General features: G+C 38.9%; 1 protein-coding gene across 2 annotated transcripts in view; it reads left to right on the forward strand.

The window, feature by feature from the left end:
- The window catches only part of orc5 (origin recognition complex, subunit 5), a 92,920-nt gene that overhangs the window by 34,248 nt on the left and 46,361 nt on the right, over nucleotides 1–12,311 (forward strand). For both annotated transcript variants that reach the window (XR_011882990.1, XM_072241861.1), the window contains exons 10-12: nucleotides 855–907; nucleotides 4,197–4,309; nucleotides 10,001–10,048. Coding sequence is in view for 1 of the 2 variants with exons in the window: in XM_072241861.1 (XP_072097962.1) it covers nucleotides 855–907; nucleotides 4,197–4,309; nucleotides 10,001–10,048 (214 nt within the window). In the remaining variant the exon portion in view is untranslated. The remainder of the gene's footprint in view (nucleotides 1–854; nucleotides 908–4,196; nucleotides 4,310–10,000; nucleotides 10,049–12,311) is intronic.

Here is a 12,311-nt window from a genome sequence, read left to right on the forward strand (position 1 = left end):
GGCTCTGCAGTACTTTCTTGATAGTGTACTGAGCAGCACATAGACTTGTAAATATGTGGCTTGAATGTGGTATTTTCTGGAAATGGAGCTATTATCAACTGGACAAAGCTGATGCAGAACTTCAGTAAAGAATAAGGTTAATCTGTGACACAATTAGAGTAGTTTGGGACCTGAAGCTTGATAGTAATATTTAATAGTAAAGTTGGTCTATATCTTTAAAGCAGAAATATCCAAAATTCTTTATGGATTCTGTTCATTCTAAGAAGACTTATAGGTGTAAACTTTATACATTTATAGCCATGTTCATGTTTTTTTAATTCCATAGGGAACAAATAAAGTTCAGTCAGATTGCTAATTTAGAACTAACTCATGAATGAGGCAATAGCTCATACAAGTTTTTTTTATATACCAGCAGTAGAATATGGCAAATAAAAATCAAATCTAAAGTTGTTTAACTGCTTTGTTTGTAAATTGAAGGGTAACTGATCTGTTTTGCACTGGAAACAAATTCAGTGTACTTGGAATCAACTTGTGTACTAAATATAGAGACTTCTAAGATCTAGTAGTAAAACTTGGCAACTCAGCCGATTTGTGATGGCATTATTGAACTTTGTCATCTTGGTGATTTTGAAAAAGGTGTACAGTTGTCTGGAAGTTTTTTTTTGTCTGTGGGTATATTACCTTGTATGCCTGAAATGGTTTATTCAAAATGACTTGAGCCTCTAATTGACAAAGGAGAATTATTTTTTGAGAATTAAGTTATAGCTTTTGTTCCCTTGTTAAGAGAGCATAGAATGAAATTGTTCATAAAACACACGGGTGATATTAGTTAAATACTATTTTGTATATTTCAGTTCTCAATGGGAAAGGCTACAGCAGGAAGATGAAGACAGTAAACACCTGAAAGGTAATACAGCCTTAGTCTTATTAACCAGAAGAATTGTTGCTCTCCTGGTGTGCTGATGATCAATTTTAATATAGAACCATAGAGCTATACAGCACAGAAATAAGCCCTTCAGCCCAACTGGTTTATGCCAAACAAGATTCCCAAGGTTGACCTTTTGCCTACGTTTGGCCAATATCCCTCTAAACCAGGAGCTCCTAACCTTTTTTTTTAATGCCATGGATCCCTACCATTAACTGACGGGTTCATGAACCCCAGGTTGGAAACGTCGCTCTAACCCTTTCCTATTGATATATCTGTCCAAGTTTCTTTTGAATATTGTTAATATACCTGCTTCAATCACTTCCTCTGGCCACTCATTCCATCTGGGTGAAAAGTTGACCCTCATGTTATTTTTAATTCTCTCCTCTCTGACATTATATCTATGTCCAGTAGTTATTTCATTCCCTACATTGGAAAAACTGTATTCATCCTATGTATGGCTCTCATGATTTTGTACACTTCTATAAGATCATACCTCATTAAGGATTCAAAGTACATTTATTATCAGAGTATGTATGCAGTATACAACCCGGAGATTTCATCTTCCCACAAACAGCCATAAAACAAAGAAGTGCCATGGAACCCGTTCAAAGAAAACAAAAACACAATATGCCCCAAAAAAAGAACGTATTGCACAAGAGGAAAAAATGAGCGAAGAACACAGAATATAAAACATCAAACCACAAAGTCAGTGAAACAGTCCAGGTATGTTCAGTTTAGTTCAGTTCAATTGAGTTTAGTGCTGTGTCGTTCATTGACTGCAGGCTGCAGGGCCTGTCCGCCTTGATCAAAATAGCATTTTTAAAAAAAAGTAACCAGAAATCAGAAACACGCCATAACATGAACTACAGAATCCAATCCACAAATAGCGTTGATTAAACCTTGCCCGAGACCTAAAAGTCCAACGGCATCGAGCGAGAGAGACCTGTTACATTCAGGCACCTTCCTCCAGGAGCAGCAAGAGGAGATTGGTCACATGCAAGCACCTGCTTCTGGCAGCAGCAAGCGATTGGGGGGGGGGAGGGTGAGAGGAGGAGGAGCAGGAGGATTGCATTGATATATATATCAATCAAATGCAGGCAGATGGGGCTGAACATCTGCTTGCCTTCTGCTCTTGACCTTGTTGATTTCAATCTTGCATGATGCTTTACTCTGAGATCGGCAAGAAATGGAGTCGATTATGGGCTCTCATCCCGTCTGCAGGCTTTTTGGCCTCTAGTCTGCACACACTGCTTGAAACCTCACCAAATTCCCTCAGAGACAGCAAAGTGCCAGATTGCTCAATTGGCCTGAAAACACACCATCAAAATGCAAATCAGAGGTTTCAGTAGTAGCAAAATCATATTTGAACGAAGAGAAGTAAAGGTAACATTATTGGCCAGAAGGGCTATTCTGTTGAAGTGGAAAGATGCTTCTGCTCCTACTTTGATACAATGGTTCTCTCAGGTGATGCTTTGTCTTAGTTTGGAGAAAATCAGAAGTTGAACTTTTGATCCTCGATTTGATTTTGAGAAAAGGTGGGGTTCATTTGCCCACTACTATCACCTGATTTGAGCTAATCAATATAGTTTCCTTCCGATTTTTGTTTAAACGGATTTGAGTTGGTGGATTGATATTTTTCTTTTATGGAGCTTGTACGACGTATAGTTCCGGGGTTGTGCTCCCAATGGGGGTTTTTTTTGGTTTATTTTTTAGTTAGTAGGTTTATTTTCCTCTTAGTAGAGGTTCTTTTTTTTTCTTCTTCTTCAAAAAAATTCTTAACACTTTATATTTTCTTCTTAATTATTGATATATTGCATAGCTTTGTTAATCAGTTGTTTACTAATTTAATTCTTCATTGTACATATTGACATATTGATTTGATTACCTTAATGTATTTTTTTGTTGATCTTTAATAATAATAAAAAAGATTTTAAAAATGAGAAGTAAAAGTAGTAGTTTTGTGAACTGTCTGAAGGGTGTTGCCATTGGTCATGTTGTTCACTGGTGCCATCTTCTTCAACCTTGTATATTCCAACGAATCAAATCCCAATTTGTTCAACCTCTCTCTATAACTTAATCTGAGTCCCAGCGAAATCCTGTTAAATCTCTTCACTCATTCTAATTTAATGGCATTGTTCCTATAGCAGGGTGACCAAAACTGAACATAAGATTCCAAACAACAGGAATTCTGCAGATGCTGGAAATTCAAGCAACACGCATAAAAGTTGCTGGTGAACGCAGCAGGCCAGGCAGCCTCTCTAGGAAGAGGTGCAGTCGACGTTTCAGGCCGAGACCCTGACGAAGGGTCTCGGCCTGAAACGTCGACTGCGCCTCTTCCTAGAGAGGCTGCCTGGCCTGCTGCGTTCACCAGCAACTTTTATGTGTGTTGATAAGATTCCAAGTGTGGCCTCGCCAATGTCTTGTGCAAAGTATTGTATGAATTGCGAAGAAAGTCTAATATGAAAATCATAAATATTAAACCTGTCTCATTTTGGATCACAGAGTAGATTTTAGTCTACTGTTGTACAGCTTAGCCTTTTGTTAGTGATAAAACTTGCTGACATTCCACATCCAATTCCTAAGTCATTCCAGTAAAAAATTGTACAGTGAAATGATAATCCTGGATTTTTTTTCATTGTTGGAGCCTGCACAAGTGGTCAAATATCCAATTCCTGATCCTTATCTCCATAGTTCTGTTTTAAGGTCCATTCCACATCTTTATATATGGCTTGGCCTTGTCTACTTTCTTCCATTATGGTTACTTCCGTCATCTGTGGTTTGAATATTTTTTCACTACATTTTGTGGTGATTTGCCTGCATGATCTTCATACTAGTTATAGAATTTAACAGCAACACCAGATTGGTGAGTGGCTTTACAAACATATGCTGTAAAATCATGTAATAGGTCATTCACTCCTTGTTCCTACATCCTTGAATTTGTTTCCAGCAGCTATTATTTTTCTAATTTCTCGTTGCACCAGAAAAGCAACCCAGAATCGAAATGAACAGGGAATCATTTCCTGGCAGTAAAAAAAATCCAGAAAATGTTTTTACCTTCAAAAGCCTTTTCAAATGATGAGGAGTACTATCTGCAACAAGAGTATTCAAAATGGAGCATAATTTTTTTCAAAATTGCAAATAATATTCATTTTTAATGTTTTGTGGAAATGCCTATTTATTGTAATTTAGTAGGTTATTTGTCTTATACATTTTATTTCTGCTTCAAGAACTGTGGAATTTCGTGTCTTATTTTTCTTTTCCTGCTTAGGGCTTTCTGCATATGGTCATGTTGAGCTTCCATATTACTCTAAGTTCCTATTGATTGCGGCCTACCTTTCCTCCTACAATCCTGCTAGAACAGACAAGAGATTTTTCATGAAGGTAATTTGTTTTTAAAAAAATTGATACTTAATTATAATTAAACCTTGTGGAGTAGGAAAACAAAACTTAATTCTGTGGATAATAAAATATACAGGCTTTCATGGTGTAAGGTGGAAAGATGATGATTGAATTATCTTGGAAAGGTTTTTTTGTTATTAATAGAATTGAGGGTTAGTGCAGTAACATGGCACTGAGATAGATGGTCAATCATGATCTTACTGAATTGTGAATCAGGCACAAGGAGCTGAATTCTTATGTTCTTATTAATCATTAATGATAGTGCTTTAAGAAATGTGGACAAATTTGCAAGTTATTCATTTTCAAAATTTGATAGAAAAATTTCTTATCCATTGAAAGCAAGCATAAATCTCTCTCATGAAGCTGACAAAATCAATGTGAACTTTGAAAGGAAATCATTTCAGGGCATATATATCTTCCATCACTATTTTCTCTCAGTTGGTTTGCAGATTTTTTTTACATAGTTGAAAATACTCTGTATGTATTAAATGAATGAATTTAATGTGCCATTTATTAATCTTTGTGACATGTTATGTACACATAAATTTACTATTTCATCAAATTGTATTGTTTGTGAAATCCAAAATAAGTGGAATCATAGTGGAATAATAAGTGGAATAAGGGTAGCAGACACCAACAGGATCAACAAACTCATTTGTAAGGCCAGTGATGTTGTGGGGATGGAACTGTACTCTCTGACGGTGGTGTCTGAAAAGAGGATGCTGTCCAAGTTGCATGCCATCTTGGACAATGTCTCCCATCCACTACATAATGGACTGGTTGGGCACAGGAGTACATTCAGCCAGAGACTCATTCCACCGAGATGCAACACTGAGCGTCATAGGAAGTCATTCCTGCCTGTGGCCATCAAACTTTACAACTCCTCCTTTGGAGGGTCAGACACCCTGAGCCAATAGGCTGGTCCTGGACTTATTTCCTGGTATAATTTACATATTACTATTTAATTATTTATGGTGCAACTGTAATGAAAACCAATTTCCCTCGGGATCAATAAAGTATGACCATGACTAATCATGTGCCAAATTTCATTGCTTTAGGAATGTTGCTCTATTACCCAATATTATTAAATTTTAACTATATCAATTACTAACTTGTAAATTTGAGTTATTACTAAATAATAGAAGCCATTGCGTACCCCCATGTCTCTTGATGACTCTTTGGTCTCAGTATCTGAAGATGACGTGTGGGCTGCCTTCAAGAGAGGGAATCCAAGGAAAGCAACCAGTCTGGCCAAGTAGTGAAGACCTGTGCCGACCAATTGGTTGGTGTTTTCACGTAGATCTTCAGCCTGTCGCTGCAGCAGTGTGTAGTACTCACCTGCTTCAAGGATTGTAAAGAATATGAGGGATTATTAAATGGCTAGTACTCATTTAGTTGGATTGAGCCATTCCTGGCTGAAAGAGACTAGAATTTGATCTTTATGCTGAGACCTTTGTCAAAGTGTGCAATTTGTGTTCCATCTGGTGAATACAGAGCTGCTTACATCATAGAGAATTATAATTCTGTTCATATGTTATAGAAAATACATCTATTATCAGTAGCTTGTCCGGATTATTGTGCTTTTATGATGATGCAAGTTTGTAAAAAAGTTTAATTTTCTAAATTAGAATGTAGTTGAATATTACTAGAACTTAGCATCTTGAGCAGCATCCTTATGTAAAGGCAGGGGAAGGTATTGACTGAAAACATTGGTAATTCCTTTTCCTCCACAGATACGTTTGACCTGCAGATCAATCTGAGCTTCAAACTCCAGCGTCTGCACTCTCCCATGTCTTCAGAATGACATGGGAGAGTGCAAACCTATTCATAAAATAGGAAAGTTCAGATGTGGGAATATTGTTTTGTAACTGAAGAAATAAGCTGGGACACTTGCATTTTGAGCAAACACAGGAGCATGCTAAGGTCGTTTTACTTATTAGAGAGCATTTTATTGGTGGCTAGTTACAGTATAATTTATGGAAGTGAAGTTCCCTATCTTTCTTAAATCATATCCAGCTTTCAAGTAGACAAAGGAACCAAGCAACGTAGGTGAAAACAAGGCTTCACTCCCAGATGAGGTCAGTGCCTTCTATGTTTGCTTTGCCTGTCAAAACATGGAGGACTCTTCATGATATCCCACATATCCAAGTGACCCTGTGATTTCAGTCTCTGAAGCCGACGAGAAATCATCCTTCAGGAGGATAAACCCATGGAAAGCAACCTGTCCAGATGGGGTACCTGGCCAAGTATTAAGGATGTGTGCTGATCAAGTGGCTGGGGTGTTTACCGATATCTTTAACTTCTCACTTTGATAGTCTGAGGTACCCACCTGCTTCAAGGAGGCTTCAATTATACCTAAGAAGAATGTGGTAACCTGCCTCAATGACCATTGTCCAAAGCATTAACATCCATTTTGTTGGAGTGCTTTGAGAGGTTGGTGATGAAAATATCAATTCCTGGCTGAAAAGCAAATTGGATCCACTCCAATTTGCCTACTGGCACAACAGGTCCACAGCAAATGCTATTTTATTGGTTCTTCACTTAACCCTGGGACATCTGGACAGCAAAGGTGTATACATCAGGATGCTCTTTATCGACTATAATTTGGCAGTCAATGCTATCATCCCCTCAAAACTAATAAATAAACTTCAAGATCTTGTCCTCAATGCATCCTTGTGCATTTGGATCCTTGATTTCTTCACTTGCAGACCTCAGTCAGTTTGGATTGACAACTCCTCCACAATCTCCATCAGCAGAGGTATACCACAAGGCTGTGTGCTTAGACCCCCTGTGTTACTCGCTTTATACTTATGACTGTGTGGCTAATCACAGCTCCAATGCCATATAAAGTAAGTATAAAGTATATTTAAGTTTGCTGATGCCACTACTGTCATTGGCCAAATCAAAGGTAGTGATGAATCAGCAGAAAGCAGGGAGATTGAAAATCTGGCTGAGTGGTGCCACAACAATAACCTTTCACTCAATGTCAGCAAGGCCAAGAAGCTGATTATTGACTTCAGGAGGAAGAAACCAGATCTTCATGAGCCAGTCCTCATCAGAGAATCAGAGGTGGAGAAGGTCAGCAACCTAAAATTCCTCAGTGTTACATTTCAGAGGAACTGACCTGGGCCCAGTACATAAGTGCAATTATGAAGAAAGCATGGCAGCACCTTTACTTCCTTTTGAGTTTGTGAAGATTCGGCATGACATTTCAAACTTTGACAGAATTCTACAGATGTGTGGTGGAGAGTATATTCACTGGTTGCATTACGGTCTGGTATGGAAACACAGATGCCCTTGAACTGTAAGCCCTCCCGACCATTGAGCACATCTACTTGGAGCCCTGTTGCAGGAAAACAGCATCCGTCATTAGGGACCCCACCACCCAGGCTATGCTTTCTTCTCGCTGCTGCCATCAGGAGGAAGGTACAGGAGCCTCAGGACCCACAGCACCATATTTTGGAACAGTTATTACCACTCAGCCATCAGGCATTTGAACCAGAGAGAACTCGCCCCATCATTGAACTGTTCCCACAACCTATGTCAAGAACTTGTTCTCGATAGGTATCGCCTATTATATATTATATTTTTCTCTTTTGTATTTGCACAGTTTGTTTTTTTGCACATTGGTTGTTTGCTCATCCTGTTTGGCGTGGTCTTTCATCAATTGTATTGTGTTTCTTGGAATCACTGTGTACAGTATACCCGCAAGAAGATGATTCTCAAGGTTGTATATGGTGACATATACAGTACTATGCAAAAGTCTTAGGCACATGTAAAAAAAAATCTGTGAAGCGAAGCTGTTTTCACAAATAACAAAATGTAAAGATTTTAAATATCAAACAATTTACTATAAAGAGCAGTAAACAGTAAAAACTAAAATCAATATTTGGTGTGACCATTCTTCGTCTTTATAACTGTACCAATTCTCTTAGGTATACTCTAGAGTAGTTTTATAAGAAAATCGGCTGGTAGGTTGTTCCAAGCATCTTGGAGAGGCTGTCTTGCTTGCTTCTGTCTCTCCAGGTAATCCCGGATAGCCTCAACGATATTGAGATCAGGGCTCTGTGAAGTCCATACCATTTTGGGCTTCCAGCCGGGTACAGGTATCAATTATAACTGATATTTCGATGACAAACTCTGCCACCTTCTTCAGGGATGATGAAGAGGATGGCAGAGTTTGTCATTGAAACGTTGGTTATCATTGATACCTGTACCCAGCTGAAAGCCCGAAAAGAGTTTATTCGTCATATATGCTGGGAAAGCACGAGATACTTTTTCCATACCATTTGTGGCAGAACTCCTTGTTCTGCTTTTTGCTGAAGATAATTATTTATGACCTTGGCTGTGTGTTTGAGGTCATTTTCCTGTTACAGATTGAAGTTGGGACTGATCAGACTCCTCCTTGATGGTATTGTGTGGTGGATGAGAACCTGCTTGTACTTCTTAACATTGAGGATTCCATTAACTCTGACCAGATCACCAACTTGATTTGCAGAAATGCAGCCTCAAACTTGCAGGGAAACTTCACAGTGCTTCACGGTTGGCTGCAGACTCTCATCCATGTAGTGCTCTCCAGCTCTTCTACGGACAAACTGCCTCCTGCTTAAGCTAAAAATTTCAAATTTTGACTCATCAGTCCAGAGTACTTGCTGCCATTGTTCAGCACTCCAGTCTTTGTAGGTTTTTGCATAGGTGGGTCTCTTGGCTTTGTTTCCACTTCGAAGGAATGGATGACCTTTTGGCAGTAACTCCTCCATGAAGACTACTTCTGGACTGTAGAGGGGTTCACTTGGGTTCCAGTTGTTTCTGTGAATTCAGAGCTGACAACAGTCCTGGACTACTTCAAATTTAGAAGGGACGCCAATTTGACATATCTCTTATCTGCTGAACTCAATTTCCATGGTCAACCACTGCGTTTCTGGTCCTCAGCCATGCCTGTTTCTTTGTGCTTCTTCAGAAGATCTTGGACAGCACATCTTGAAACTCCGGTCTACAATGAAATTTCTGCTTAGCTGATGAAGGATGATTACCTCGTGTCTTGTTGCAATGCTCACTCTTGCCATGGTGTAAGTATTGGTGATTTGATGGTTCAACTATCACATCAGCCACACACTTACCTTTTAGTTTGGTTCTCCATCACCCAGTTTGACTCCTTCTAAACCTGTTTTTGTTTCAGTTACTCAGTTGAGTTAATTCAACTCATTATGTCATTGATCATTACAAAGTAATCAAGTTTTTATTTGAAGTGGTCTGTTACTCAATATGTTATTTTCTTTAACAAAATACTAAAACATCTCTGTAACATTTAAGTTTCTTTGAAAATGAATATTTGGATACCTACAACTTGATCTTTTCTACTGACATACCAAAGCAGAAGACAAAGAATAAATATCTAAAACAGTATTTATATAAAAAAATCTAGGATGCCTAAGACATTTGCACAGTATTGTATGTACTTTGATAATAAATATACTTTGAACTTTGAATTAAGAATTGTTTTAGAATTACTCCAAAGCTGCTGTGATCACCACTTTAATTGAGCATAAATTAGAATCAGAATTTGAAAAGGTGAAAATCCAGCTTTTGCTTTTTATTATAGCTATTCAATCACATTCAGCATTTTGCAGATCAGTGAAATGCTTAAACTTTTATCCCTCTTATTTTTTCCAGCATCATGGGAAGATTAAGAAAAATTCCTTTTTGAAAAAGCATGAGAAGGTAAGTTGATATTGAATGTTATAGTTACTTGACCAAATGAGATCTGAAAGCTCTTTTGAGGGATTTGCACCCACAGTCAGTTACAGCTATAATGATACCATTTACAATCTCTTCAAGAATAAAAGTCATCATCATCATCATCAGGTGCCACGCCCAGTTTGAGCTTTGACTGCCATGGCCCACAGATTCCTGTTTCAGGTCAAGTGGATCAATTCATTGGTATTCATTTCCAGTTCTCTGTCTGCTGTCTCCATCATCATTTGTTTTTGCCTTCCTTTTGCTTTCTTCCCTTCAATCTTTCCCATAATTACCATGCATTCTAACTCCTCTTTCCTAATCACATGTCCAATGAAGTTACGTTGCCGTTTCATGATCTCATACATTATTTCTCTTTTTGTGCTTGCTCTGTTCATGACATCCTCGTTAGATATTCATTTCATCCATGATATTCTTTGCATCCTCCTCAAAAACGACATCTCTGTTGCTTCAATTTGTTTCTTCATGTTACTAGATATTGTCCAACATTCTGAGAATAAAAGTAAATTGCCTAATACATTTCTTTCAAAAAAAGTGTGCCTATTAAAAATAAAAGATGAGTCGCTCTTCCTACATGCTTGGTCTCATCAAAACAGTTGCAGTCAAGAACCAAGGCCCAAGAAGCTGCATTTATTTCATGTTGAGCTTGCCATGACCAAATTTAAATAGAGTCTGTGTCTTGAACGGAATATTTTATAGCAGCTTTATATCACTGTGTCTGCTGGCGATAGAAGATGTTATTAAGGGCAATTGCTCAGAATAGCCAGGTTTACTGTGACAAATGTCAAAGCAATTTTTCTACCACCAGTGACTCACTGGTGCAGTTCATCAATTCAGAATTAATGGCAACTTTGAAGCAGGATGATGAGAGTAGAATGATGAATTAGGTTTTGTCTCCCACTGATAAAACAAATGATCAAATAGGATCAAAACTGGCAAAAGGTATTATCTAGTTCACTTGAAGAGGTGCATTGGGACATGCAACCAAAAGAAAATACAGTGAATTCTGGTTAATTGGGACACATCGGGACCAGTACATTTTGGCCCAATTAAGCAACTGCTCCAATTAGCCAAAGTTTCATGGAAATAGTTAAGAAAGTACACAAAAAAAAACACAGCACAGTTTAACTGAGTAACAAATGTATTTAAATAAAATACAAAACAAATAAAAACACTACTAAAAACTACTACAGTACCATAAAAGATAGAGAGGAGCTATAGGCAGGTAGTCACTCCAGGGCTTCGGGAGACAGATAAGTGGGTAACAGTCAGGAGAGGGAAGGGAAAGAAGCAGATGCTAGAGAGTACCCTAGTGGCTGTCCCCCTTAACAATAAGTACTCCTGTTTGAGTACTGTTGGGGGAGACGGCCTACCTGGGGGTAGCAACAGCGGTCGCGCCTCTGGCACAGAGTCTGGCCCTGTGGCTCAGAAGGGTAGGGAAAAGAAGAGGATGGCAGCAGTGATAGGGGACTCTATAGTTAGGGGGTCAGACAGGAGATTCTGTGGATACAGGAAAGAAACACGGACGGGTAGTTTGCTTCCCAGATGCCAGGGTCCGGGATGTTTCTGATTGTGTCCACGATATCTTGAAGTGGGAAAGTACATATTGGTACCAACAACATAGGCAGGAAAAGGGAGGAGGTCCTGAAAGAAGACTACAGGGAGTTAGGAAGGAAGTTGAGAAGCAGGACCTCAAAGGTAGTAATCACGGAATTACTGCCTGTGCCACGTGACAGTGAGTATAGGAATAGAATGAGGTGAAGGATAAATGTGTGGCTGAGGGATTGGAGCAGGGGGCAGGGATTCAGATTTCTGGATCATTGGGACCTCTTCTGGGGCAGATGTGACCTGTACAAAAAGGACGGGTTGCACTTGAATCTGAGGGGGACCAATATCCTGATGGGGAGGTTTGCAAGGTCTGTTTGGGAGAGTTTAAACTAGAATTGCTGGGGGGTGGGAACTGAACTGAAGTGATGGAGGAAAAGGAGGTTGGCTCACAAATAGAGAAAGCTTGGAGACAATGCGAAAGGGAGGATAGGCAGGTGATAGAGAAGGGATGCACTCAGACCGATGGTTTTAATGCGAGGAATATTATGAATAAAGCAGATGAACTTATAGCATGGATCAGCACTTGGAGCTATCATGTTGTGGCCATTACAGAGACTTGGATGGTGCAGGGGCAGGAATGGCTACTTCAAATGCCAGGCTTTAGATGTTTTGGAAAGGA

The sequence above is a fragment of the Mobula birostris genome, chromosome 23 (assembly GCF_030028105.1).
Source record: "Mobula birostris isolate sMobBir1 chromosome 23, sMobBir1.hap1, whole genome shotgun sequence".
NCBI lineage: Eukaryota > Metazoa > Chordata > Chondrichthyes > Myliobatiformes > Myliobatidae > Mobula > Mobula birostris.